We start from the raw sequence: 27,824 nt of genomic DNA, 5'->3' as shown, positions 1-27,824 counted from the left end.
AGGTGACTCTCGCGCCGTGGTGTTATATGATTTGAAATTCGCGCGGAAAATTCGCGGGAAGCTGGCTGCCAGTTGGCTATACAAGTAAAGCATGCAGCGTGCCCGGCCAGTGCTTGGGTGACTCTCGCGCTGTGGTGTTATATGATTTGAAATTCACGCGCTAAATTCGCGGGAAGCTGGCTGACAGTTGACTATACAAGTAAAGCATGCAGCGTGCCTGGCCAGTGCTTAGGTGACTCTCGCGCCGCGATATTATGTGATTTGAAAGTCGCGCGGTAAATTCGCGGGAAGCTAGCTGCCAGTTGGCTATATAAGTAAAGCATGCAGCGTGCCTGGCCAGTGCTTAGGCGACTCTCGCGCCGTGGTGTTATATGATTTGAAATTCGCGCGGAAAATTCGCGGGAAGCTGGCTGCCAGTTGGCTATATAAGTGAAGCAGGCAGCGTGTCTGGCCAGTGCTTAGGTGACCCTCGCGCCGCGAAATTGTGTGATTTGAAAGTCACTCGGTAAATTCGCGGGAAGCTAGCTGCCAATTGGCAGTATAAGTAAAGCATGCAGCGTGCCTGGCCAGTGCTTAGGTGACCCTCGCGCCGCGATATTATGTGATTTGAAAGTCGCGCGGTAAATTCGCGGGAAGCTGGCTGCCAGTTGGCTATATAAGTAAAGCAGGCAGCGTGTCTGGCCAGTGCTTAGGTGACTCTCGCGCCGCGATATTATGTGATTTGAAAGTCACGCGGTAACTTCGCGGGAAGCTAGTTGCCTGTTGGCTATATGAGTAAAGCAGGCACGTTGCCTGGCCAGTGCTTAAGTGACTTTCGCGCCGTGATGTTATGTGATTTGAAAGTCACGGTGTAAATTCGCGGGAAGCTGGCTGTTAATTGGATCCATGTAAGTAAAGCAGGCAGCGTGCCTGGCTAGTGCGCACATGTATCCAGAATAGACCCTGACATGCCCGACGTATGTCCTGCATGCAACGAGTCTCCGCATGATACTGACCACCTCTTTGTATGCCCCACAAACCCCACCCATCTAACACCCTTCTCCCTTTGGTCCGACCCCGTCGAAAGAGCACGTTTCTTGGGCCTACCGTTAGATGACATCGACGACAACACAAATGACATTTACCATCCCAACGGGGATTAGATTTCCGTTAAAACAACAACAACAGTGCGCACATGTGCTAACCTCACGGGAAACTTACAGCAAGGTCGCTGTAGACAAGAGAAGCAGGCATATATGTACATATGTAAGTATATGTCAAAGAACATAAGCGAATGCAAGTGTATGTAAGTTCGTGCCATGGTGTAATTTCATTTTCGAAATTGTGCTTTTTCGATGTTCCCTCATAATAACTATTAACATTTTAGTACAGCGTTATTTGTGTCTTCTCTAAAGTTGAAATTCCCTGATTTATCTCTGAAAATGGTTAATACTGCTATTTCCCAGTCTCCTGATGTTAAACCGTGGTGAAATTCGCTCTTAAGTTTGTGCGGTGAAACACGGCCGAACGAAAAGTAAAATATTTTGATAATGGCCGAACCGTGAACCTTTTCTATAAATATCGTTCTATGAAGTAGCCATATAACTTTTACGTCGAAATAAATATAAATAATCACTAGGGCAGTACTAGTTATGTGAAGTGAGTTTTATGATCAACTTAATATGTAGTATTTATATATATGTATGTACATATATTTCAACAATACTAAGATTATGTAAATATAAATTTTTTTGTATATGTTTCGAAATGAATTTTCATACAATTAATCTCTTCGTTTCATTGAAGTGGCAACGCTGCATATTTTCAATGCTAACGAAGAAGAAGCACGCAAAATGAGTAGGAAAAATGGCGGCGAAATTGAAGCGACAAGCTACAAAATCATTATACCAAGCTCTTAGCTGACAACGACGGCGCACAAATTCAAAAATACTTTGAGTGGCGAATGGAGAAATAGAGTTGAAAGAAAATCATTGCCTGAAAATTTTGTGGAAACGCGCACATTGAATATAATTAATTAGTTGGTTGCATATTCGTGCACCGTTAAAATAATAACACTTGGAAATATATGTATGCAAATATTTTTTGGTAATTCAATTTAGACTGAATAAAAGTGAATTAAGGATTAAAAAAACAAGCTAATACATAGAATGTAAACATTTTTTATTTGTTGTCAAAATATTTTACACAATAAGTTTTGGAAAAATATCCAAATTGAATTAAAAGTGCATTTGGATCAAGTAAAAAAGAGTAACGAGCAAAGAAAGCGGTAAAGTAAAATTTATATTGCGCAATGGCTACTTTTCAAATTCATCAAGACGCCGAGAAGGAAAATCCTCATATAGCTGTTCCACTAAAAGAGAAAAATTTAGTTACCTGTAGCAACAGAGTGAATGTTCTACAACCATCTGGGTTTGGGGGCGCCGCCGTCCCAATCAAAGGAAAGCTTGGTGATGGTGTTAGTCGCACTAATTTTGCTGTGCTAAATGCAAATAACAATGTGGCACATGGACGTAATATAACTGGTGTTACAGCAGGTAGCAAATTGGTAAGAATTTTCACAAAACTAGTGTCAAAATATATTTAATTAAATTGATAATAATACGCATGCGTGGCAAATAGTACTTTGTTAAAGTTTCTTTTAGGTTTTTAATATAATTTTTTTATATTAGTGGTATATTAATAAATATGAGTATATACTTGTAACAGGACATGTAAAAAACCACTAAAATAACGGGTTCCTTCTCAAAACTCTTATCCAACACAAATATAGACATTTATTTGTATATTGTCAAAATTTAAATATTTTAACTTCATTGTTTCAGGCTTTTCGCGAAGTGGGGAATGCTAAAACGCATAATGACAATAATTCAGTGTTTGCAGCTGCAGCTATTAAGCAAACTGTAGTAGAGCAGTTCAAATCATTTTCAGTTTATGAGGATCAACCAGATGAGAGTTCGCAGACATATCATCGTTTTGGTACTAGCAGTGCATCAATTTCTCCTGCTAATGGAAAGGAAAATATTTGTTTTGATCAACAAAATAATCCAAATAAAAATGACTATAAGCAGTAAGCGGTTGGTTAAGTTCACATAGTTTCTGGATTAATTATTATTCATTTTTACAGTGATGGTCCGCAGAAAGAAAATAAAGTATATGACGACTGCCTTTTGGATACGACGCCAATGTCAGTATCAGAGGTTCTTTCACCGATGTCCGTAGACCGTTCCCAAGTGGGCACTGCTCAACAATCGGAATCGCAATTGATTGATGTTGACAATGACGATAAAAAGAGTACTGATACAACTACAGAGGAAGAGGAACAACAGCGGCGTCTTATTATTCCCCGTAATGATCGTCAACGCTTCTTTGAAGTGGTGGAATATCAAAGAAATATATTGGAATATTTCCATGAAAGTGAGGTATGTTGTGTTCAAGAATTTAGAAATCCAAAAAATGATTCTATTTTAAAATTGTCTCCAAAACTTGGTGCAACCGTTGAGGGCAATTTTGAAAATATAGTTCCATATACATATTTTCATAACTGAATCGATTCGTATTTAAAATACGAAACGATTCGCCCAAATACATATTTTGCAAATATCTTGTCTGCTTTCCCGCCACATGAGTTTTTCACCCCCTAGCATTGAACATAAGGGATGATTTGCTCAGCTGCTGTCATTCATTTTTAATTTCGTATTTCGTTGAGGGTAATCACATTGTAACAACATGGCAATCTCTCTAAAGACTAAATATAGTTTAATAGAAAAAATGTATTGAATTGAAGCATGCTTTTGCTAGTTTTTTTTTTTTTTTTTTTTTTTTTTTCAAAAAAGCATATTAATTTATTTTTAATATTAGATTTTGATTGAATAATAAAAAAATCAACGTGAAGTTTTGTTGAACTGGTCATAAAACTCTTTAGATACATAATTTTTGTTTAAATCCTTATTCGACATCTCGTTTTGCTTTTTTTGCTCCACTGCAAGACGCGCATTGTAACGTATGTGATCGTCCAGTAATTGTTTTTGATTTCTTTCCAACTCCAACTGCTTTAACATCAATTCTCGATCCATATTTAGAGCGTACTGTTCCCACTGTTTGTCCATAAGCTGTTGATCAGTTTGCTTTTTCTTGTTGGTAATTTTTTGTTGTAACTGTTCCTCATGGAATTTAGCGAGTTCATCAGCAGACATACCTCGGTACATAAAGGCAATTTTTTTTGTTGGATTTGTCCTTGACTGTGCTGCATCCGGATTTTCAGTAAGCATATCACTAGTGAGCATATTATAGATTTCAGCTAAATCGTCTTCGTTGTTTTCTTTTTTTTCACGAATACGATCGAATCTTTTAGATTTTGCTAATTGCGTGTTATAATCATAAATAGCTGCTGTCATTTGGTTACGTATTTTCCGCTCTGAATTTGCCATATCCTCAAGACGTTTATCCCGAGAAGCAATTGATTCCTGCATTATTAAATCGGCCTTGATACGATCCTCTTCAGCTTGCTTTCGTTCTTGAACTTGTTGATCTAACCATGCACGTTGCTGAGCCCGCTGGCGCAATTTTCGTTCACTATGGCCCAGATCTTCACCTGAGAAAATTTGTGCACTAGAAATTCCAAGACGTACATCGTCGTCGGCCACGCGTGCCGGTAAAGCTCTTTTTATCCTATTTGGATCGTTTAAATCAAATTCACGGCGCTGATCTTTACGCTGAAAACGACAGCGATAATAATTGAGATCTGCTTCGGCAACACGCTTTCGTTTATCCATTTCTAGAGACTTTGCATAAATTGCGAGTTGCTGGCGCTGGGTCTGGTCTTCGTAACGCCGTTCACATTCAGCTTCAACCTGCCTTTGCTTGTTTTTTTCGGCAATTTGTCGTTCCAGTGCGCCCAAATCCAACTATATAAAAAAAAATTTGATTAGGGTCAAAATAAAAACAGTGTAAAACCTACGCCGAAGAGTCTCTGTTTAGCATTGAATATCCTGTTTTTCCGTTCATCCTCAAATTGTAAACGCCTTTGCAGTTTAGCGGATTCATTTATATCATCCTTAGTCGCAATCGGAATCTTAAACATATGGAGTTTATTCTTTGAATAGAAAAGTTTCCAAAATTTATAATATAATTTATAATATGTTATACACACAACTAAAAAGTAAAGTATCAGTTATTTTTGAAAAGTTCACTAGCTACTGACTGAATATATATATTTTTTGTAAAGTAAAAAGTAATAAACTAAGGTTTGTTTGTTGGTAGCTGGGCAACGCGTATTGATGTGTATCCACAAATTGTAGAAAAGTGAATCGTTAACAAGTTATGACCCTCGCCATTTCAAAATATTAAGAATCAAGAATTTTTAAGAATTACTTTAATAACTTCTGAATCAATATAATTCTTATATAAAATTTTACAGAAAAAACATCGACCCAAGCCGCACTACATGCGCCGCCAGGCCGACATTAATCATTCAATGCGTACGATTCTCGTAGATTGGTTAGTTGAAGTGTCTGAAGAGTACAATTTGGATACAGAAACGCTATATCTTTCCGTTTCTTATATTGATCGATTTCTCAGCCAAATGTCTGTGGTACGCAGCAAACTGCAATTAGTTGGTACCGCAGCCATGTACATTGCATCGTAAGTTTGAAAGTAAAACCTACATTTGTCAATATTTATATCGTCACCTAAAATGCAAAGTAACGTATGATCAAAAAATTCGAAATTGATTATTTCATTGATTATGATCCACTACTTCAAATTCCATACATATAAGTACATATGTCCAAGATTTTAAGGTTCTGCTATTAGATATAACCCAGTTTTAACCAATATTTAAGTTTTGTTTCCTCACATTCCATTTTATAACGTGTTTCATCTTTCCCCTGTGAATTTCCGAAAATGTTGGTACGTTATTTTGCATTTTAGGTGACGATGTATAACTAAATGTTGTTTATGTAACTACTTATATTATTATTTTTTTATTAACAAAAAATATAGAAAGTATGAAGAAATCTACCCTCCAGATGTTGGTGAATTTGTGTTCATTACCGATGATACCTATAATAAAGCCCAAGTTTTGCGAATGGAACAGATTATTTTGAAAATTTTAGCATTTGACTTATGCACGCCAACTGCGTATGTGTTTATCAACACTTATGCTGTATTGTTAAATATGACAGATAAGCTAAAATTTCTAACTCAGGTTAGAGAAATATTTTTAACAATATACGAAAAAATATTTTTAATTTACGTTTATAGTATATTTGTGAGTTATCACTTTTGGAAGCGGATCCGTATTTACGATTTCTACCATCATTAATGTCGGCTGCTGCTCATGCACTAGCTAGGCACCTATTGGACTATGCAATTTGGAATTCAGAATTAGAAGAGATAACATCGTATAAATTAGAAGACCTCAAAGAGGTAATATTACACCTCTCTAAATCACACAAAGCGGCCACTAAACTTGCGCAGCAGGCCATACAGGAAAAATACAGGGCAGATAAGTAAGTACACTAGATTAACCAAAGTTTATAAAACAATATATGTATATATTTAAAAAAAAATTACAATTTTTTTAAGGTATAAAAAAGTTTCAAGCATCAAACCTGTTGAACTGGACGATGAAGCATTCGAACTTCTAGTACGTAAAAATAATGGGTTGTTTAGCAACGAAATGACCAACCTTGGAAAGATATCAACGAATTCAAGCAATGAACATGTACAGCGAACAATTTCTCTGATGTTCAACTGATATGTATTATAGTTGACACATTGGAGTTCGTATGTTATGAATTAGTGTTAATTGAAAAACGCTTAATTTTTGTTCGTATTTTATTTGTTCCTTGTTTTGATTTTTGTACAGAGGCTTGACTATCTTTTTTATCAAGCAACCGTTTAGCACGGTTACTTAAGATCATTATATTTTTAAATACATACAGATTTGTTAGAAATGTAGAATTTCCTTTAAATGAAAATTATAAATACTCTGTTATGATACTGTGAAAATTTAAAAAGACCCAATCTGAACTCTATTTTTTCATTAAAAGTATTTTAGGTCAACTTTCAATTTATTTTATGGGTTGTAATTTTGCTAAAATCAATCACGGTTGCTTGAATATTATAGTAATGCCATTTAAATGCATGTGTCTAAAAATAAACGATACCCCTAATCTTTTTATTTTTTTAGTATTTTTGTATTTTTAGTTGTTATTTGTCCTTTTAAATTATTTTATTCCCTACACTATACAATACATCGATGTTAAACTAATTTAATCCACAGAAATATCGAAATTATATAAGTAGAAAGACGATTTGTCACAAAATTAATATATATAGTAATGCGAAATTCAAATATTATTTAATAAAACCCACAACATTAATAATAAAATATTCACACTAGATATAAGGTCTAGTAAAAAGGTAGTAAAAAGCGAAAAATGCTCCGTTTAATTTTATAATTTTTTAGTATTTTGAAAGAAGCCGTCGGCCGATTGACAGAAAACTGGGACAGTCTATTTTCATAAGCTCTCTTGAAAATACTTTTTCACCAGCAAACTCATTCGCCATGGGCAGCAACAGGTAGTAATCACTTGGTGCGACCAACAACCAAGCTTCTGGAACACCAAACACACAGCAAACCCTTCCTGCCGTCTTCACCAGTAACCATCCGCTTCAGAAATTTAGAGTTTGCGCCCGATTGACTGCTACAGTATAGGGATCATAAAGGTTATTCACATTTGCAGCGACCTTGCGATTTTTCCTTTATCGAAAAAAAACTAAAATATTTTCTCTTTGCTGGTGTCCATATTTGACGCTGAGCCAACCAATCACAGAATTGTCAAAATTTTTCGTACAAAATCTTATTTTTCTAGAATACTAAATAAATATAATGGATTTTTTTCACTTTACCAAAAATTTTTTACAAATTAATAGTTTAATTTAAGTTGGATTTCAGTGCGAGATCACTTTTTTTTGCAGGCATAGGATTGAACAGATATTCGTCGGAATTATTTTATTTGTATTTAAATTGGTTCATTCAGTATTTCAAAGTAATAAAATTAACTTAAATTTTGTTCCTGTGGTAGTTTATATTTTTAATATGAATTAATATAGTAGTAGATAAGCTGCCTGCACTAATGTATTTTTAAATAATGCTAGTTATTTACATACAAAATAATTGAAATATACATTTAAAGCAATAAATAAAAACATTACCGAAAATTTATTAGCTTTAGCCAACACTAGTTTTTAGACATTACAAATATACAGAAGTTTATTAAAGTGGAAACGAAAAATAGTAAAAAAAAGAAATTCATTAAAAATTTTGACAAGAATTATTTTAGATGATCAGTAGAGTTAATTATAACACCAAATTTCTTTGAAGTCTTTTCATTTATTCATTTCAATTGTTGAAATCTTTGCAATGTAGACTATTTTGGAGACATAAGTATGATTGTTTTTTTTTATGAATATTTTTAATTATTAAAATTTTAGTATTAGAAAAGTTTGACAAGAACAATAATACAATTAATGTAACATGCCACACTCTGCGAATGAATAAAATAATTTGAATCTCCTTCGAAAGCACGACACGTTACAAAGGGTGTAGCAGTTGATTTTTTAAGATGTATGATGTTAGTGTGTTAGTGTGGCATTTGTAGACATTGCACCTGTCGAAGGCTAAAATGTGATACAGTTGAGCTAAAATTGTTTACTTATATACAATTTGATTCATCTAGTATCAATTGTTTCTCTTCTTTCAATGATTTATCTAAAAACAGTAAAAATTGCTCAATCCACTATACAGCGATCATCGGAGCTGATGGAGATATTACTTTTATGGCGAGATATTAAAGGAATTTCTTGCAAATATTTCCTATTGACTGTACCAATGTTTTTCATTCGCAAAACTATTTTTAGAGATATAAGAATCGAGTTTATTGCAAAATAATAAAATTAATTATTTTTAATTTATGATTTTCTTTACAATTCAATAAGTTTTTACAATGCTTTGATAGTCATTTACGTAATGAGTCTGCAATTTGACTATATATTTAACCAACAGCATTAATAACAAGATAATAATTTTTATTGCCATGCACATTTATAATTACATATATAGTACTTTAGTGCATATTTTATTCAGGAATATGGACGACTCTATAATCAACATAACTTGTTTATATATTTTTAATATGCGAATCTGGTATCTGGATGAAATTCCAATTTATCTAAAGCTGGATTACAAGCGAAATTTATCATTGGTGGTGGACCGCACATTAACACCAAAGTATCTTCAGAAGCCGGGAAAAGATGTTGTTTAATCATGTCATCGTTTATAAAGCCTACATCATATATCCAGCCTGTGTAATAAATAAAGATTTAGTATTAACTACCGCTATAATACTTGATTTATTTATGTATTTACATTGTTAATTAAATAGTTTTATACCTGATAAAAGTTTAACTATACATTTTTTACGTTATACGTTTTTCCATTTAGTAACTGAAACGCATATCAGCATGATGACCGATGCGCTCCAAGCCGGGTATACAAGTATAATTGACCATCGGTGGCGGACCACACAGTAAGCAAAGCGTGTTTGAACTCGGCGAAAAAAGTTGAGAGCGCATCATTTCATCATTGACATATCCAACGCTATATGGCCAGACTGATATAAAAATTATCCAAAAGCAGCATTTAAAAAGAGAATTAATTATTGCTTCAGATATTGATCGAAAAACCAAAGGAAGCACACAATAAACATTAAATATTTTCTATTTTAAAAACTCTCATCTGATATAGCGAATATGGTTAATGGGCCTGAGAAATTAAACAACAAATGCTTTCACGTTGTTTCTTATTTACTCAAATAATTTATCCGCGGAAAAAAGTCACATGCATGAGTAAAGCAGCGGCGGGTATAGAACCCTATTGCAGTTTTGATACCGTGGTTAAATATTTATAAAAGCGACTTAACAATGTGTGAATCTATTAGTATACTGTACATAAATATACTCATAATTTTTAATTCAACAAATTTAACGATAGTTTAAGGTAGAAGGTGTCCTTTTATAAGTCCAATCATTGTATTTATAAATAGTATGCATATTTAAGTATTTATATTTACCTTCAGAAGCTTTATCAATCGTATACCACACCTTTAATTGATCTGGATATTTTTTGACTAATTCGTCCAATTCGTTACGCAACAAAATATCGGCTTCACTCTAAACAGAACAAATAGCCACAATTCAAGAAATATATTCATATAAATTACTTTATTTGTCTTACCTGATTGGCAAATAATAGGGCAAGTTCAGTTTTGTCTTTATCATTGTGTTTTAGAACATCCCGTATTAGCTGTAACATTGGTGTAATTCCAGTGCCACCGGATATCATATTTACACGCTTTGCTATAACGGTCTTTGGTGGATCTTTTCGAAGCTTCTTAACTTGAAAACGGCCTTGACCTTGATATTGTAATCGTCCGGAAGGACCACGGAAGGAGATCTTATCGCCGATATTCATTTGATCTAAATATTGTGTCATTTTACCACCTCCTGGGAATTTTGGATGAACATTCTTAAAATATACTTTAATGACCAAATCGACATAACCAACGTCATCATCACTGGATATTGGAGTATAAGGACGAATGACCAATTCGTTATCTATGGTTGCGATCAAATGAATGTGCTGTCCAACGGGCAATCCAAGAACATGTTGGTTCGATGGTAAACCAAACCGAAAACGTCGAGTATCGTGGCTAAGAATTTCTTTCTCAATTAATGGCAACTGATATTTGTCATTTGGATCAACTAGTGTGCGTAGGCGAGCGGTGCGATTGGGTTCAGGTCGTGGTTTCGACGACTTCTTATTAAGAATGTAATTAATGATGGCAGCACCCACCACCACAGCTGCAATACCAACTACAATTGGAACTAACTATTTAAAAAAAATGTCAATTAGTAAAACAATTATCAATAAATAAATGATATACACATAGTTACATAAAAAAATTAAGTCATGAAATAATTATTACAATTATATAAAATTACTGAAAACTTATTAAAGACATAAAGTACACAAATATAGTATATAAAGGTTATTTCAATGTGCAATATGAGGTGAGTGTATAATGTCCAAAGTGTTCGTTACTTATCTTGATATTTGAACGTTATCTCTTTGAAAATCTTAGCGAACAATTTTTCAACAAAAACTTCATATTATTTAAAAATTAATTTATAACAAAGAAATAGCACTTTGCCAGTTGCATAATTACAAAACTAATTTAATAGTGGAATTTCGACAGAGAAGTTTTTAACTACGCCACCAAAATAAATTAATGTAATAAACTCTACGATCGAGACTCTCACATGCGTGTTAACTTTCAGAATTAGCACAAACAACTATTTTTGTTCGATTAAGTAAATGTTTTGCTTACATCTAAATCAGCCATTTTTGTGATTTTACACCACACGTACATACATATATAATAATATACCGATGAACTTTAACACACCAATTCACTAGACTTCTATTAAAAATAACCGCGTTTAATTTGAAATGTGCTTTTTCGTCTGATTGCTTGTATTTCACTATTTTAACGTATATGCATGAGCGGGCTAAAAACACACAGCTCGTCAAAAGCAGCTGTTAGCTTTGCCGGCTCTCACTCCACTAAGGTTACTGGAACAACTACAGCTATTAGTTAAAATAGAGATACACATATTGCTTACATATATACTACATATAAAAATAATTGTTTAATATTGACACACGTAATGATGAGTTTTGCTTTTTCGAGCAAAGTATATACATAAAAAATTAATAAAAATGGAGAAATTATGAGATTATACAATGTTCTCTTAAATTATTAAAAACGATAACGTACATATACATACATATGTATGTATGTATTTGTTTGAGCAATAAATATCTCTTATACGCGTAAATAGCTTGAATATTAGCCCAAAATTGATGTATTATACTTTTCGATTAATTTTGCTTGTCAGCAGTTTTAATTATATTACGGCTTGGTTGATAAACTCATCGATTCTTATCCATGAACACCAGTCCTTAATGGAATGGGCGATGAAAGTAATATTTCATATTATCAGCCGAACCAAAACTATTGAAGTTCATTTCAACGTACTGAATATACTTTATTATCAGTTATATGCGTAACTTTAAAGGGGATTTTTAATGTTTCCGAATTTGTAATACTTTACTATTTTACGAATACATCGAGTAATTGTATATTTTCATTAGATAGTTTAGCATACATACTTGTACATACATATGTATGTGTATATATGCAAGTACGTAAATTACGTATACATTTGTACGTTATTATGTCAGGACTTACATGCGTTTCGTAAAACGGACGAGCCATTGTTAGAATATAAATATTAAAAATCGTTGTTTGAAGATGTAGAAATATATTCACACGTCATCCAAATAGTCGCTATCAATTCGTAACTACAACACCTCAAAGGCACTACAGATTTGAATTATATTAATTTATGGACGAATTTTAAACAAATGTTTACCTAGGTATCTTATAATGTTGTTATTTGTGTGTAAGATTCCTTCGTGCCTTTTAATCTTTGTCGTAATGAGCACTTTCCATTTGAGGGTGTGGAGTATTGCACTGAAAGAGAAATACGTAGATATATTCATAATTTAATGTTGTACAAAATTTACGTCACAATTGAATGATTTATGGAATGAAATTGGCAGATGGAGTTTGCTGTACCGATATTTCTAATGCAATATCGATTTTGCAAACGAGTTGATTACAGAACAAAAACGAAGAATTGTCCACGCTTATTTCGTAATGATGTGGGAGGATGGAAGAAATCTGCAGAACATATGCTGCTCTATAATTATTCTTCCTCAGTTGTCTTATTATACATGTATGTATGTAGATGTATATCTGGCACGAAATATGACTTTTTATACAATAACAAAACGATGGGTATAATATATACATAAATATAACCTTGCTGGTCCAATTCTTTAATTACGTATTGAGTACTGTTAAATTTTATATTATTACTTTTCTTGGATTAACAGCTATCCCTTGTGCTCTTCATTTATATCGAAAAATATTTAATAACATTGTGATGACAACGTCCGATGATAGTTGGCAGGACTAACGTTAACTAAACCACATCGAGCTAATTGGAATGTAATGCTTCTTAAGGAATGTTTTTGGATTTATTGATTGGGATGAATGAAAGGATAGAAAATTACTTCATTATTATTCGTTATTTCATTTAATTTCCAAATTCTTTAAATGGAAAAGTGCATTGAAGTCTGGCCGTACTTACAAATTCTAGCGGCTTTTGCCGGTATACTTTTAAGCACATTTATAAATAAGAGATTTGTTCACAAACCCTTGTAAAATTTCAAAAACATTTTATTATACTATCGTCAAAGTAAAGAAAATAATTTAAAGAAATACTGCGCGGGCATTGGACTATTTCTTACAATTAGAAATCTTTGAGGATTAATTATTTCTATTCGTTCAACTTTCGTTCCGTTTGTTTTCATTATTTTTCGCCTTTTCTCTTACATTTCGTACATTAGGCGGAGATATACTAAATACAATTTTCGTTCTATGAGGCTATATAACAGTTGCAGGTCTCACCATTATTGATCTTAGGATATTGCATTCTATTATGAAGATTTTTTTTACGGATTACGCATATCGATTTTGAAAAAAATATTAATTAGGTTCTACGACAAGGGTAATTTTCGTTGTAATAAAGAACAGAGAACGTTTAATAATAGAGAAGGTTCACCTGTAAAGAATATCACACAAATTTTATAAATAGTCGCAGTAGCTGCTTTAAGGAAAGGACAGATGGCGCTAAGAGTGACCAGTTGGTAATAGTGTTTCAGTGTTTTCAATAAACGTCAATTGGAACGGATTTAACAAATTTATGCAACAATCGTTCTTTCTCACATTGTTCGTCGTAAGGTGCAGACATGGCGTAAGTACTGACTGTGGTTGCATTGTGGTTTTAGATTTTTTTCTTTTTATAAAATAATATAAAATACCTGCAATCCAAAACCAGCTTCTTGGTTTATTAATAATCTATTGTAGTTTGGATATGATTGCAATAATAATGTTAAAATTTTTGGCATAATTCTAAAGGTTATTCTCGTTTAGAATTTTAGCTTAAATTTTAAACAATTCAAATTTAGCATGTATGCAAATAGACCGAAATATTTTGAACTAAGATTTATATGTTTCTTCCTTCTTTTTTTCACAGGTCGAAAGTGTCTCGCGATACACTCTATGAGTCGGTTAACGCAGTTTTGGAATTTTCCCAAAAGAAGAAACGTGGATTTTTGGAGACATGTGAACTACAAATTGGTCTTAAAAACTACGATCCTCAAAAGGATAAGCGTTTCTCCGGCACAGTCAAGTACGTGGGTAGCACCTGAGTTGATTTGCGATATGTGGTTATGCAAAACTGCATTACACATGGTTCATACAACTCAGGTAGCCAAGAGATATAAGCTGTAAATTTATCTCTTGGCGGACCTCAACTCAGGGTCTTAAAATCAAATTGAGTAGGTCTTTTGACCGAATTTTAGATTTAAGTTAGAAAAAAATGATGAACTGTGTAAGTTTAGGTTATATGATTACAATTCATTATTCGATGTGATGTTAGAAAATATTTTGCATGTATTACCTGAAAACCATTAGAGCCTTTTGGTTTATTTGTGGATAGAAATGACTGATCAATATTGAATATGAATTTGTATTTGATATAAATATGAATACATCTAATAAAAATTTTTCTCTTGATTGATAGATTGAAGCATATCCCACGTCCCAAGATGAAGGTGTGCATTCTCGGTGACCAACAGCATTGTGACGAAGCTAAAGCTAATGGCGTGGAATGCATGGATGCAGAGGCTTTGAAAAAACTAAATAAGAACAAAAAATTAGTGAAAAAACTAGCAAAGTCCTACGATGCATTTTTGGCTTCAGAATCATTGATTAAGCAAATTCCTCGTTTGTTGGGTCCAGGTTTGAATAAGGCCGGTAAATTCCCTGGTCTGTTGTCGCATACAGAGTCCATGATGGCTAAAATTGAAGAAGTGAAATCAACCATCAAGTTCCAAATGAAAAAGGTATTGTGCTTATCCGTCGCTGTTGGTCATGTGGATATGAAACCCGATGAGCTGGTGCAGAATATTCATTTGTCAATTAATTTCTTGGTTTCGCTTTTGAAGAAAAATTGGCAAAATGTGCGTTCGTTGCACATCAAGTCGTCTATGGGACCACCACAACGTTTGTACTAATGAAAAATATTTTATGTGCGCCATATATATTTCTTTGGAAATAAATGTGTAATGTAAAGATTTTTTTTGTAATTTTTGAAAGATACGGGTGCGTTGATAAACTCTACGGTTGGTCTTTTGAGTTGAATTCCTAAACTATTTGCATTGGGGGGCAAAAATCATTTGAGTTTAAGATTACTTTTGAGTTTCATCATTTATTTTTAATTGAATGTCGCTTAATTTAGACATTGGAAGGAGTTCGAAAAAATTTGTTTCTAATTCCAATAGATGTTGCATAAAAGAAGAGCGCAGTAATGACTGGCGCCGTTGCATCCTTTGTTGATATCTACGACGATTAATAAGAACTGTTCGTTTGAAAACCATCAGAAGATTTCTGCACTTTTCCAAAAGTTTGCGTCGCGTTCTTAAATTCTTTTCATGAGTAAATTTAATTGCCAATGCTTGAAATTGAAAAGACAAAGATGAAGCGGTATTTTCTGCAAAGCCTTCATAAATCATGTCCCCTGAAAGTTTTTAGATTACACAAATTTAGTATTCCTTTAAAATATTCTTAAATTACCTTCGATGTCCATTATTCATCGATGTAATAGTAATAATAGTTTCCCCGGAAAGCGAAAATAATTATTTTCTAGGCATAGAACTGTACAATGATAATAATATACAGCAGGAGATATTGTGCATATAATTCTTGTGTTTTCCATTAGACTATGTCCAGACAGAGAAACTTCGCTCGGAAATAATACACTTCAATCAAAGCGAATTCACTTCATTTCGGTAGTGCTTCATATTAAGCACGTATGTATAGTTGGTTTACGCGGTATTTGTCAAAATAGAATTTAGGGTTGTATTTTTATTGTATGTAGTGTTTGTAGAGTTAAATGCTATATTGTAAATTGGGTTTTCGAACTGTGGCCAAATATACTTTGGACCAATTATAAGACTTAGTATTGAAATAGAGCATCTTAAAATAGATTATATATATTACGCTGTGCCTAGAACAACATTTAATTTATTGTACATATATACATATTTTATGTTCACTTTTTTTCTTTGTTTTCGTCTGTCAAACAGAGAACTTTAAATTTACATTAGACGTTCTCTGTTTCGACTGTCATCTGACATACCTTTCAACAAAATTCGTAGAGAGCAATATCAGAGAACGTAAAGTCTGGCAATATGTCAAATTTTGTGCTTTCACTGCAATTAGGGAGATTTTTTACATATGTACACATCTGATATATATACGCATTCGTTTTGGATGTAATTGAACTGCGAAACAAATTTCGCACTTATCATTTTGGATGGTCATATTTATTGCTCAGTGGCCATAAATTGGTGTAAAAAGTGAAAAGTTAGGAAAACATTGTTTAGAATTTAATCTTTTGAAAATTTAGTTATTTTCTGGTTGTGTGTAATACATTATTGCGTTGCTTTTAATAATAGGAACGTACAAACGTGAAAATATAGCACATGATATGCTATTGAGTGAAATAAACTAACAGTGAATCTTGAAGTAATTTGATTTTATTCTCTGTCTGAAAACGTATTATGGAGAGAAAAGTTTTTTTTAAAGATATACGCTATAATTTGTAACCAGAATAACGCAGAAAAATTCGATTTAACATTTCCCGTATATTCGAGAATGATTAAATAAAAGCCAATATATCAGATGCGAAAGATAACATATAGTAAACAATAGAATTAGCCAATGAAAAATTGATTTTTCCACATAAATGTAACAGCAATATTCCTATATATGTATATAATAATTGAATATACATATGTATATTGAAATCATTTCATCCATTTTTAGTGTTGAATAAGCAAAACGTCCATTTTGACGGATTACAAACATATACTAGTTTATTTTTTTTTACAATTAATGACATACATAAGTGTTAAAAATCAGTTGTTTTCGTAACGATTGCAAACAGATGTACTAAAGAGGAAATAAGATTGTAGTACTTTCATTCCATTTCGGTGTAACACAATGAACATTGTCGGAGAATATGAATATAGTTCGAAGGATATGCTTGGCCATGGCGCTTTTGCCGTCGTATATAAGGGACGTCATCGCAAGGTATGTGTAATTTTTTTGTCCTTGAGTCACAATATTTAACTATTTAAGAGACAGAACATTTGATAACAAATACATACTAATAAAACAAAAACTTATGGAATCTGGAGAATTTAATTCGAGGAGAATGTATTCTTTTATTTAAAATACAACTGTAAATATACAGAAATATTTGTGTATACCTTTGTATTTATGCTTTTGTATTAAATTCTTATATATAGTACAATGTATATTTTACATTATGTGTTGAACTTCACTCCAAAGTTTTAAAGGGCAGAAGATGCTCCCACTTCGTAAATATACATACATATTCCTATTTGTATGTATACATAAGTATGTATATGTATATTCTGTCATGCTGTAATGAAGTGTGGAATAATAATTATTATATACATTGTATGTAAAAAGAAAAACAATGTTTTTGGGGTAATACATATGGATGGCTGTATTGAAATAAAATATTACGGTAAATGATCAATCGCAATGGTACTGTGTCCAGTCTGCCTTTTATTTTTTTTTAAATAAATTTCTAATAACAGTTGCTAATCTGTGTACTGAGACACAAGGACATACATATGTATAAGGTGGACTTAGCCTCTGCAGAGGATTATTGTCTCTGGCATATGTACATACTTGTCTCTGAAATGCGCAGCACTTCACTGGAGTACGATTTACCAGACTATTTGTGAAAAGGGAAGATACAAATACCACTGACCCCAAGGCACATCTTGATTAATTTCTAATTCTAAATGTGTATTTTTATACTTCAATTAAATTTGTGTATATTTTCAGAAACATTTTCCAGTGGCAATTAAATGTATAACTAAAAAGGGATTGATTAAAACTCAAAATTTACTTGGAAAAGAAATAAAAATCTTGAAAGAATTAACAGAGTTGCATCATGAGAATGTCGTGGCGTTGTTGGACTGTAAAGAATCACAAGACTGCGTCAACTTGGTCATGGAGGTAAGTTTTTAATTTGTATTCAGAAATTGACTAAGAAAACAGCATTTTTATTTTTTGCCAAGATAAATATTCTCTAATATTCAATTACTGCAGTCTTTCGTAAATTCTATAGTCATAGCTTAAACTAATTCAATTACTTATAAAATTTTAACTCTGTAACTTCATACAACGGTTATCGATCGTCATATTAGTCAAATTAACAGTTAAAACTTCTACCTATTCAAAATTTACCCTGACATACCAAATAAAAGTCCTGCATGCAATTGCAATCGCACCCATTAACACCGACACCGTCGAAACAGCATGTTTCATGTGCCTCCTGATAGATGATTTCGATGACAATTAATCTGAACTTTACCATCCAAACGGGAATTAGATAATCGTTATAACAATACCATTGTCAAATCAGCTATTACATCTTCGAATGTAAGTTTGGGAAATCTTACCTCTGTATATTCTGTCATGTGAACAATGTTGTTATGAAAACACAACATACTTTCGGAAGCATATGAAATTTTATAATATTCAGAATTTTTGTATACATATAATTTTTATATTAATGTTAATGTTTACTATTATAAATGTGTATGTATGTATTCAGAAAACAAATTATTATTTTGCTGATACCTACCGTATTACATACATGTGGTTGTTTGTGTATTGTGCGTAAAAATATAAATATTTCTGAATGCGACTAGGAATCTTAACGTTGTATTTTTGAGTACAAGATCATGCGTTAAGAAGTAATTTGGAAATTATATACTAAACTTATCATACTAATTATAATATCGCTAACGAGTACATCAAATATGATTACTTAGATATTATCATTACAGTTATTACAACATACTAAATATGTTTGAAATATTTATCTGTTGAAAGTTAAACTATTTTCTCTTCGCTTATTGTTGTAATGAAAAATTAAGAAATGTTTTTTACTGATTAGGCCCTGTACTTATGATAGTTTATTTAGTGGAATTTCTTCAGGGGGATGTGCTTGATCTTTTGGATCCGGTTTCTTTGTTCGACAACATTTAGTTTTGATTCCACCAACATCCTTTCGGCAAATTATACCAATGATAATGCCAGCAATTGCTATAATAATAATACCTGAAAAGATTTGATTATAATAAATATGTATTTGATTAATTACTACTTACATATAAGCAGTATGTTTACCATATCCTGGGATATATGTCCTGTGACGGTGTTATTTGTTTTAACCGAAGTTTTTATTTCGTTGTGCTCGACACTGGTATTTGCTATAGTATTTAAGATAGTTGAAGCGTTTCCTGTTGGTAGGACCGACATTTTCTTAATGTTAATATCATCTTCCTTTCTACTCGCAGTCGTAGAATTTGTGAAATTTGGGTGGACATCGATACTTTCCATTTTATTTTCTAAGACTCAATACAATATAATTTAATGCATTTTCACTTTTAGTACCCTTACCTTCTATTTTGATCTCTTTTGGATTTGACGATTTTGTTTTCGTTGTTGGTATTTTAGTAGTCACATTCGCAGATTTAATCTTAGTACTGATTTCTTCCTTTGTTTCCTTTGCTTGCACTGAAATACCAGTAACTGCTAATTGTGGTACATCATTAGGTACTTGTGGTATTTCCGTTTGAATGAATGGTGGATCCGTTATCACAATACTATCATTAAAAGAAGTACCTAGTACTAATTCAAAGCAACTGATTTCAAAGTGTCCGAACTTTATATTGTCAATAGCTGTTAATAAATTACACAGTTCTGTCACTTTCTCTGCTTCCAAATCAGGCAACCACAATCTAGTAACATTCTGCAGCGGTGAAAAAGCTTTAACATTGATTTTCTGTCAGAATGACAATGGAATAGAGAACGTCAATTAACATACATATGATAAGAGCTTTGAGGTGGGTAAGCTCGAAAATCTATGTTCATGCATACATATGCATATAAACACTTTCCTTATATACATATTTTAAACATATAGAATTTTTGTTTCTAAGGCAAAATGCCTATATACAACAATACGGAGCATTTTACACACCTTATCAAAATTATTTAAATCCAATTTTAGAGACTGCAAACTGGCTAATCCTGAGAATGTACCATCAGACAATTCAGTCCAACTGCAATTACGACAAGCAAATTTAATTAAGCCAGGTCGAATGAGGAATGGGCCATAATTTTTTAACAATATTGAATTGTTACTTAAATCCAGATCAATTAGATTACTTGTGCCTGAGAAAGTTGCTGGCTCAATTTGTCTTAGTTTATTATCTGTTAGCTGAAGTCTTTGTAAATTAATTAAGCTCTCAAACATCTGGAAAATAATATTTTATTATAGTTATCGCTAAAAATACAAATTGGTTTAATTAATTACCGATTTATCAATAAATTTTAGTTTATTATAACTTAAATTGATTTCACGAACTTTAGAAATATTTACGAAATCTTCAATATGTAGTTCTTCAATATTGTTTTGGCTTAAATCGATGAATAGTGTTGTAGTTGGAAGGTTTTTTGGCACGCTCGTCAAACCAAGGCCATTGCACAGTATGCGCTTAAAATTATCCAAACAGTGGCAGTCTTTGGGACATTTGGGCTCCAACACCTGACTGCTAGTTGTATAATTGTTTAATGAAAGTAATATCCTTTTTGTTGTTGGAATAACGATAATGGTTCTAATTGTTGTCGAAGTCACGCTTTCTGTATCAGTAGTTTTTACGGTTAGGTTATCTTTTTGCTCTAGACCATTCTCATCATAATATTCCTCATAATAATCATCGTTATTGTCATAAGACACGTTTGAAGGAGCTGCTTTTGTAAAGGGCGCACTAATAATTCGAGACAAGAACAATACATACATATATGTATATAAGTATTTTAATTTGGTTAAGTAAATACAAAAACTTTATTTGATTTCTTTTTACTAGATATTTACTGTCTTTAAAATAGTACATACATATGTACATACTATATATGTAGTATAAAAGTAAATAATTATACAGTTACCATCTAGTATATGTTTGTATGTGGATCGTGTTAATTGTAAACAAATCAGTGTTATTTAGTATTATTATCGTTATTAAAGCAAAAATATAGTAATTGCATAATATAAGGTATTCGAATATTACGAGTACATTAGATAATTAAGAAAATATTTTTGCATAAAATAAATGATCTTATTTATGTTAATTTCACACAATGTTTTCTAGCTATATTTTAGTTCAACTTCTTATTTAACAAATTAAAATAATTATGATTCTGATAAGTATAAACATCATAAACACCAAATGTCTTTGTATTCTACCGAATGTTCAGTTATCAGTAATTAGCACAAATAAATTTATAATTATGATAAATTCATTCAACGGGTGCGGAAAATACGAAATACATGTATATTGTATATACATATTTGCGTACCATCAATTTGGTAATTTTAGATATTGTAGTTTTAATCAAATACTACATATGTGTAAGAGTACTTTGCACTTTAGAACCTGCCGACTTTGATCGATTCTGCTATATGCTCATAAAGTTATGCGGATTCGTTGCCTTATTGGCGTCTATAACTTAGATAACAAATAGCAAGAAACTGAGTTTCTAGCACATTTTACAATACTTTTTATAACATGTAGAGTATAACATTATCAGTTTTACCTTATGCTGAGTATGAATATCAGGAACAATCCAAACTTGTAATAAATGTGCATTTTTCTTGAGTGTGGCAAGAATAGTTACGGCAGGATATGTGTACGTATTTCCAGTCACTTAAAACTTGTTTTTTTGTTTAATTTAAAGGACATAGATTAGTAGATTAAGAATATGAAAAATATATAGCAATCAGTAGGGTTTTCAGCAATAATATTATTACATTTCTATAATATATGTACTTTGCGTGCGATCACTGATTCAATTTTAATTGAATAATGTTGTAAGTTTAATTTAGAAATTATTATTATTTATTTATTTTTTTTCGGTCATCACTAAAGTTATAATTTCTAAATTAGATAACATAATCATTTAAAGAAATGACTACTTAGTTCCAACTCGCATTAAGAAAATGTTAGTCATATTAATTGATTATTCTGAAGCATTTTTCCAGATTTAGAGAGCGACGAATTATGTACAATGATCACTGTTTACATGATACGATTCGACACCTGTGAACAAACTTTTTGTGTCTTCATTTTAAATCTTTCAAATTATTATTTTTTTTAATCTGATTATAATAAGCATATGTATGGTATGTAAAAGAACATTTTATTCAACTTTGTGAAATACTTGCAGTTAATTATTTACATATATGAACTTAAGTAAACTTTTAAGTCAAAACCGGCAAATAGAGGAAAATTGTAAGATTAGTTTTAAAATATAAAAATATGCATGACAAAGGGGTTTATTCTAATTTTTTTTTTATAAATTACTTTTGCTTCACTTGATTACTAAGCCGAGAATGTATGATACATGTACGCACATACATATGTAGATGTACATTTGTACTCGAAGCAATCGTGCACTGTTTGTATGGGCTGCTTATATTATCGCCATTACGCTGTCGATCACAAAATGTTAACCTTTGAACGATTCAAGTGATTCGATTAAGGCTTTGTTTTTTTTTTATTTAGATATATTCATATGCATGTATAGTACATATATGTTCTGTTTAATTGTTTGGAGTAGCACTTTTTAATGTATGCATGCAGGTATGTTCGTGTAAGCATTTATACTAGTGAATTACACATTTCTTCAAAAACATTTTTTTTATTTTATTTGCGTTTTCAGTATAGCTTTTGCACTACTCAATTTTTTATTATGCCACAGTTAAGGTAACCCTACCGATTTTTATTACCGAAATGAAAGTGATCAGCGGATTTCATCCATCAAGTGATGAATTCGATGTTTTTCGAACGTCTGAATGTCATTTCAACCCAGCCATACATCTGTATGCATATATGTATGAATGTCTGAATTAAAAAATTATGCACGCTGCTGGAAGTTACAGCAAACAAATAACAACAGTTCCATTTGAGCGCAAAGTATTCACTGATTTTGCTATGCAAGCTTTTTAATACTAACCAATTTGAGAAGTTTTTCATAAACAAGGGAGGGCAACATGGAGGGAGTAAGAGAGCTAGAGGGAGAGAGAGTGAAAGAGAGAGAGAAATTAAAAATAATCTGGAAGAAACCTCCACTCCTCTATTAAACTCAATCGACATTACAAGCGTGTTCGTGCGTCTGCTGACTTATTAAAACCATAGCTTCTTCATAGCATGCAGACTTGTCAATTCTGTTTCGAATATCTACTGGTATATGTATGTATGTACATATAACAGGTGGGCTGAAAAATCGTAGACTAGCGTAGGAATAATTTTTTTGATGAAATTTGATTTTATTATTCGATATAGTTATCTTCACTAACTTGCACAGAGCTTTCGCATATCCAAATTTGTATTCACAATATATTCAACACGTTTTTTTTTAAATCTTTAGAGTCTCAGCTATCTCGAACAACTGCACCCTACGGTCATCCAAAATTATTTTAGGGATTTTTTGATGCTTACGTCGATTTTATTTTATTATTTATATATAAAAATAGAGTGTTTTTGTTTTATTGAAGGATGTTTTCAATACTTTATTAAATATTTCAAATCGGTGTATTTATCTTTTGTTATACTTCTGACTAATTTCAGTACTGTAATGGCGGTGATTTAGCAGATTATCTCACTGTTAAGGGCACTTTGAGTGAAGACACTGTCAGACTCTTTCTTATACAATTGGGTAAGTTGAATAAAAATAAACGATTTTAATAAGACTTGTAATAATATCCATATTGCCATATTATGTGATTCTCTACAGCCGGTGCCATGAAAGCACTTTATACCAAAGGAATAGTGCACCGTGATCTTAAGCCACAAAATATTTTGCTTTCACACAATTATGGCAAAACTTTGCCTACGCCATCGAAAATCACACTGAAAATAGGTAAAATATCAGTTATATTAAAGAATTTTTGGTTGCGTTAATTTACGGTATATTACATTTTGTAATTGGCTACACAGCGGATTTCGGGTTTGCCCGTTTTCTGAATGAAGGTGTTATGGCAGCAACACTTTGTGGGTCTCCAATGTATATGGTAACTAGCGAAACTTTATATCAAACTGTAAAGATCATAAATCCTTTTACATTTTTTTAGGCACCTGAAGTTATCATGTCGTTACAATATGATGCTAAAGCTGATCTCTGGTCCCTGGGTACAATTGTCTACCAATGTTTGACTGGCAAAGCTCCTTTTTTTGCACAAACCCCTAATGAGTTAAAGGGTTACTATGAAAAAAATGCCAACTTGGCACCAAAGTAAGGACTTGGAAAGAAAAAAAAACATATTCTATATTTGTATTTAATATTGTAAATCAGAAAAAAAACATTGCATCTGCCTATATATTTAATATGTCTTATTTATTATTCAACAGAATACCAAGCGGTGTCTCACCTGATTTGCGAGATTTACTGTTATGTTTGTTGCGGCGCAATGCCAAGGATCGGATCTCTTTTGAGAGTTTTTTCAGTCATCGTTTCTTACAGGGGAAATCGCCTATATATGGTACACCTAGTAAGTTATATTCACATATGTATACAATTACATTTATATGGATATATAGTATACATATGTACTGAGCATGTTTGTTATGATTTCAGCTGATGTGCCCCCGCATATGAGTTTGGACAATATTCCAGTAAAACCGAAAAGTTCTCAAAAGCTGCATGAAAAGCCCCTGCAGCTTCCTGAGGCTAATGTTGATGCTATTACAGTACAACCGGATAATACCTCAGGTAAGCGGTATTTAAATATAATATATAAAAATCAAATACATTTAATATACATATTTATACATCTTAGACTAAAAGTGTCAAGAGAAGCCGTTCTATATAATATGTTATATATTTTTAGTTTCAATTGCGGAAAATCCAGCTATCTGTGCTACCATTACAAATGTTGGGGTGCTTTGTGACAGCGAAAATAACAGCGATTCATCTGGGTCGCCAGAGGATTCAGATGATTTTGTTCTGGTGCCTAAGAATCTACCAGAGGATCAAAATGTCATTGAATATGAGAAGAAGTACGAAATACGTACATATGGCAAATTAAATAGACCTAAACGTTACTCTTTCCTTCAAACTAGGCACTCAGCATGCCAGGCTGCGCAAACAGCAAACCAATTAAACCCACTACGACCAAACAGTCTACCAATATCTGAACCCAAACCAGTTCCTGCTCCAGCTCGTCGGTTTTCGTCAAACACCACTGATACTGCATCTGGGAGCAATGCATCGTCTGCGGGTCGTACTAATGTTAATAGTGATAAAGTTCAACGCCCACCATCAAATATTTGCAACGAGATTGTAATTGCAACATCCCCTAAACAACCCAGTGTGGTCACACAATTTCCACGATCACAGCCTATTAGTGTAAAACAACGCGCTGAACATCGTAAAAATAGTGTAAACAGCGATATTAATTCCATTTCACCACCAGCGGTTCAATTTGCTATTGGTACACCGCCCGCCCGGCGCCGCTCTGCGTCGGGTAGTTCACTATCGGAGACACCACCACCAAGTGCTCCATGTACTTGGCAGGTAAGTCCAGGTACCCAAACTCAATCCCCTCTACGACGATCAGGTCACAGTTCACCGATTCTTCCTTCTGTATTGGCTAAATTGCCGACACTGGGTAGCCCAACGTTGATTGTAGCACCTGGTTCTGTCAATTCGATTGGCTCCGGTTCTTGTGGATCAGAGAATAATAACCAACATCCCGTTTTGGGTCCGCGTGCATTTACACTACCCGAGCTCGGTGCCACAGGAGGTTTGCAAAGTCTTTTGGATACAGCCAGTAGTCGTGCTACCGGTACAGAGGGCAATCAACTTCATACTTTCCATGCGCCTGAATTATCGGAGGAAACTCTTTTGGACCGCGAACATAATGAGACTTTATCAAAGTTGAACTTTGTTTTGGCTCTTACTGATTGTATCCAAGAAGTTGCAGACTCGCGTTGCGCACCTCTTTCAGCCGTCATGGCTGTGGGTGGAACATCAAACGATCAACAATCCATACCGCCACATGCACCTGAACACTGCAAACGAGCTGAACGGTTGGTATTATTGGTGCGTGCTTTACAGCTCCTCTCAAGTGGCTTAAACTTAGCATCTCAACAGCTACGTAGCGGAAGCTTGAAACCATCTTCAAATGTTAAGAATGGTGAGCAAATAAAAATGTATTATAAATATATGAAACTTTTGTATATATATATCGACGTATAAAATATGACGTTTTTATACTTGAATACTACGTTAATATAAGTTTAAAAATGTATTTATTTTTTATAGCTTTATTGGCAATGAATTCTAAATATCGATCGATTCTCTTTGAGTCAAAGAGATTGAATGGTTCCGGTTTGCTTCAAAAAGCTAATGCGTTCAACATTACAGCCGATAAAATTCTCTATGATTATGCTTTAGATATGGTAAGTTTTGCATTGATTGATATTATTTTTAGTACTTTAGGAATTTTTGTTGGTGCTAAATAAAATTACATGTTTTTTTGTTATATTTTTATAGTGTCAGGCCGCTGCTTTGGACGAGTTGCTTAGTAATACAAAAAATTGTTTTGAACGTTATAACACCGCACATATACTGCTACATTCGTTAGTTCAAAAATGCAATCATCCTCAGGATAAAATGCTATTGAATAAATGTAAATCGTAGAAATAAGCTAAAATGCAAATTATTATAATATTTTTTGTTTTATTCCAGATCGTGATGCTGTTGAGAAACGTTTAAATATCTTGCAACAACAAGGCTATATATATGTGACTGATGAAAGCTCTTAAGATTCCGAATATATGGTTTATAGTTCAGTTAGGAGCCTTCCGTTTTCCGATCAGCAATCATCTATTTTATTACTATTCGAGTATCTTAAAATATAATTTAAGTAAAATAATATTTTGCTAATATTTTAATTTTTCGTTTATGTATGTATGTATCTATGTATGAGAATTAATTATAGGCAAACTCACGTACGTGCTTGCATACATATGTATATACATATTAAATATATTTCCTACGAAGAGAATGTATCCGAATAATTTATCAAATTTAAATTTTGCTATCTTCCCAAAAATTTTACGGCTATAGATAACTTAGGTTAATTAATATTTTGCATTTTACATACTTATAAGATCGCGTGTGGTTAATAATAATTCGGGTAATAATTTCAGAAAGGAAAAATAAACAAATATATCCTTGAAATATTGATCATCAAAAAGTGGCTAAAATAATTAGAACTATAAATTATTGCTATTTGAAAATTTAGGATTATTCTAAAAAATATTTGTCTTTTATAGTTTGCTACATAAAATTTAACAGGTACACATTTTGTTATTTGCGGTTCGTGAT

At 32.6% G+C, this 27,824-nt stretch overlaps 6 protein-coding genes across 23 annotated transcripts; 3 read left to right on the top strand and 3 right to left on the bottom strand.

The window, feature by feature from the left end:
• Nucleotides 1–1,854: 1,854 nt before the first annotated feature.
• LOC126763419 (G2/mitotic-specific cyclin-A) lies at nucleotides 1,855–7,443 on the top strand. Its single transcript, XM_050480913.1, has 7 exons — nucleotides 1,855–2,545; nucleotides 2,823–3,067; nucleotides 3,125–3,419; nucleotides 5,417–5,640; nucleotides 6,001–6,205; nucleotides 6,262–6,509; nucleotides 6,586–7,443. The coding sequence occupies exons 1-7, from the start codon at nucleotides 2,291–2,293 to the stop codon at nucleotides 6,755–6,757; spliced, it is 1,644 nt and encodes a 547-aa protein (XP_050336870.1). The 5' UTR covers nucleotides 1,855–2,290; the 3' UTR covers nucleotides 6,758–7,443.
• Nucleotides 3,882–5,137, bottom strand: LOC126763420 (RIB43A-like with coiled-coils protein 2). The gene is made up of 2 exons (XM_050480914.1): nucleotides 4,958–5,137; nucleotides 3,882–4,904 (listed from the first exon to the last, which is right to left on the bottom strand). Exons 1-2 carry the CDS (start codon nucleotides 5,078–5,080, stop codon nucleotides 3,882–3,884), a joined length of 1,146 nt encoding a protein of 381 aa, XP_050336871.1. The 5' UTR covers nucleotides 5,081–5,137.
• Nucleotides 7,444–9,072: 1,629 nt separating the features above from the next.
• LOC126763421 (NADH-cytochrome b5 reductase 3) lies at nucleotides 9,073–13,768 on the bottom strand. Of its 10 annotated transcripts, XM_050480920.1 has the most exons (8): nucleotides 13,505–13,523; nucleotides 13,345–13,411; nucleotides 12,562–12,662; nucleotides 12,378–12,509; nucleotides 10,301–10,954; nucleotides 10,137–10,236; nucleotides 9,458–9,677; nucleotides 9,193–9,368 (listed from the first exon to the last, which is right to left on the bottom strand). In XM_050480920.1, exons 4-7 carry the CDS (start codon nucleotides 12,402–12,404, stop codon nucleotides 9,505–9,507), a joined length of 954 nt encoding a protein of 317 aa, XP_050336877.1. In that variant the 5' UTR covers nucleotides 12,405–12,509; nucleotides 12,562–12,662; nucleotides 13,345–13,411; nucleotides 13,505–13,523; the 3' UTR covers nucleotides 9,193–9,368; nucleotides 9,458–9,504. The 10 variants fall into 10 exon arrangements, with proteins under 10 accessions (XP_050336875.1, XP_050336873.1, XP_050336877.1 ...); XM_050480924.1 differs by lacking the exons at nucleotides 13,345–13,411; nucleotides 13,505–13,523 and adding an exon at nucleotides 13,665–13,768; XM_050480923.1 differs by lacking the exon at nucleotides 13,345–13,411 and having other exon boundaries at nucleotides 13,505–13,604.
• Nucleotides 13,769–13,895: 127 nt separating this feature from the next.
• On the top strand, nucleotides 13,896–15,392 carry LOC126763423 (60S ribosomal protein L10a-2). The gene is made up of 3 exons (XM_050480926.1): nucleotides 13,896–14,010; nucleotides 14,293–14,448; nucleotides 14,842–15,392. The coding sequence occupies exons 1-3, from the start codon at nucleotides 14,006–14,008 to the stop codon at nucleotides 15,332–15,334; spliced, it is 654 nt and encodes a 217-aa protein (XP_050336883.1). The 5' UTR covers nucleotides 13,896–14,005; the 3' UTR covers nucleotides 15,335–15,392.
• Nucleotides 15,393–16,585: 1,193 nt separating this feature from the next.
• LOC126763111 (serine/threonine-protein kinase unc-51) lies at nucleotides 16,586–27,706 on the top strand. 5 transcript variants are annotated; one of them, XM_050480333.1, is made up of 13 exons: nucleotides 16,586–16,685; nucleotides 17,148–17,414; nucleotides 18,204–18,377; nucleotides 24,062–24,149; nucleotides 24,228–24,353; nucleotides 24,431–24,504; nucleotides 24,565–24,725; nucleotides 24,842–24,981; nucleotides 25,068–25,202; nucleotides 25,321–26,628; nucleotides 26,757–26,893; nucleotides 26,988–27,123; nucleotides 27,183–27,706. In XM_050480333.1, the coding sequence occupies exons 2-13, from the start codon at nucleotides 17,325–17,327 to the stop codon at nucleotides 27,257–27,259; spliced, it is 2,646 nt and encodes an 881-aa protein (XP_050336290.1). In that variant the 5' UTR covers nucleotides 16,586–16,685; nucleotides 17,148–17,324; the 3' UTR covers nucleotides 27,260–27,706. The 5 variants fall into 5 exon arrangements, with proteins under 5 accessions (XP_050336290.1, XP_050336291.1, XP_050336288.1 ...); XM_050480334.1 differs by having other exon boundaries at nucleotides 16,601–16,847; nucleotides 17,269–17,414; XM_050480331.1 differs by having other exon boundaries at nucleotides 16,601–16,847.
• Nucleotides 18,874–23,426, bottom strand: LOC126763112 (slit homolog 1 protein). 5 transcript variants are annotated; one of them, XM_050480337.1, is made up of 7 exons: nucleotides 22,796–23,426; nucleotides 22,029–22,145; nucleotides 20,749–21,202; nucleotides 20,413–20,688; nucleotides 19,830–20,214; nucleotides 19,538–19,783; nucleotides 18,874–19,487 (listed from the first exon to the last, which is right to left on the bottom strand). In XM_050480337.1, exons 2-7 carry the CDS (start codon nucleotides 22,079–22,081, stop codon nucleotides 19,333–19,335), a joined length of 1,569 nt encoding a protein of 522 aa, XP_050336294.1. In that variant the 5' UTR covers nucleotides 22,082–22,145; nucleotides 22,796–23,426; the 3' UTR covers nucleotides 18,874–19,332. The 5 variants fall into 5 exon arrangements, with proteins under 5 accessions (XP_050336294.1, XP_050336296.1, XP_050336295.1 ...); XM_050480339.1 differs by having other exon boundaries at nucleotides 23,208–23,426; XM_050480338.1 differs by having other exon boundaries at nucleotides 23,221–23,426.
• Nucleotides 27,707–27,824: the final 118 nt, after the last annotated feature.

The sequence above is a fragment of the Bactrocera neohumeralis genome, chromosome 6 (genome assembly GCF_024586455.1).
Source record: "Bactrocera neohumeralis isolate Rockhampton chromosome 6, APGP_CSIRO_Bneo_wtdbg2-racon-allhic-juicebox.fasta_v2, whole genome shotgun sequence".
In the NCBI taxonomy this organism is placed as follows: domain Eukaryota; kingdom Metazoa; phylum Arthropoda; class Insecta; order Diptera; family Tephritidae; genus Bactrocera; species Bactrocera neohumeralis.
This window is presented reverse-complemented; position numbering and strand designations above follow the sequence as displayed.

Coding starts and splice junctions, on each gene's coding strand:
- LOC126763419 (XM_050480913.1), top strand. CDS start 2,291: ATGGCTACTTTTCAAATTCATCAAGACGCCGAGAAGGAAAATCCTCAT. Junction 2,546..2,822: donor TTACAGCAGGTAGCAAATTG/GTAAGAATTTTC, acceptor TCATTGTTTCAG/GCTTTTCGCGAAGTGGGGAA. Junction 6,206..6,261: donor AGCTAAAATTTCTAACTCAG/GTTAGAGAAATA, acceptor TTACGTTTATAG/TATATTTGTGAGTTATCACT.
- LOC126763420 (XM_050480914.1), bottom strand. CDS start 5,080: ATGTTTAAGATTCCGATTGCGACTAAGGATGATATAAATGAATCCGCT. Junction 4,905..4,957: donor CTAAACAGAGACTCTTCGGC/GTAGGTTTTACA, acceptor TTTTTTATATAG/TTGGATTTGGGCGCACTGGA.
- LOC126763421 (XM_050480917.1), bottom strand. CDS start 11,495: ATGTACGTGTGGTGTAAAATCACAAAAATGGCTGATTTAGAT. Junction 10,955..11,453: donor CAAAAATGGCTGATTTAGAT/GTAAGCAAAACA, acceptor TTTTTTAAATAG/TTAGTTCCAATTGTAGTTGG. Junction 9,678..10,136: donor GATTGATAAAGCTTCTGAAG/GTAAATATAAAT, acceptor TTTTTATATCAG/TCTGGCCATATAGCGTTGGA.
- LOC126763423 (XM_050480926.1), top strand. Junction 14,449..14,841: donor CGTTTCTCCGGCACAGTCAA/GTACGTGGGTAG, acceptor CTTGATTGATAG/ATTGAAGCATATCCCACGTC.
- LOC126763111 (XM_050480333.1), top strand. CDS start 17,325: ATGAACATTGTCGGAGAATATGAATATAGTTCGAAGGATATGCTTGGC. Junction 25,203..25,320: donor ACAACCGGATAATACCTCAG/GTAAGCGGTATT, acceptor ATATATTTTTAG/TTTCAATTGCGGAAAATCCA. Junction 26,894..26,987: donor ATGATTATGCTTTAGATATG/GTAAGTTTTGCA, acceptor ATATTTTTATAG/TGTCAGGCCGCTGCTTTGGA.
- LOC126763112 (XM_050480337.1), bottom strand. CDS start 22,081: ATGCACATTTATTACAAGTTTGGATTGTTCCTGATATTCATACTCAGC. Junction 20,689..20,748: donor TAAAATTTATTGATAAATCG/GTAATTAATTAA, acceptor ATTATTTTCCAG/ATGTTTGAGAGCTTAATTAA. Junction 19,784..19,829: donor AAAAGAGATCAAAATAGAAG/GTAAGGGTACTA, acceptor TATTGTATTGAG/TCTTAGAAAATAAAATGGAA.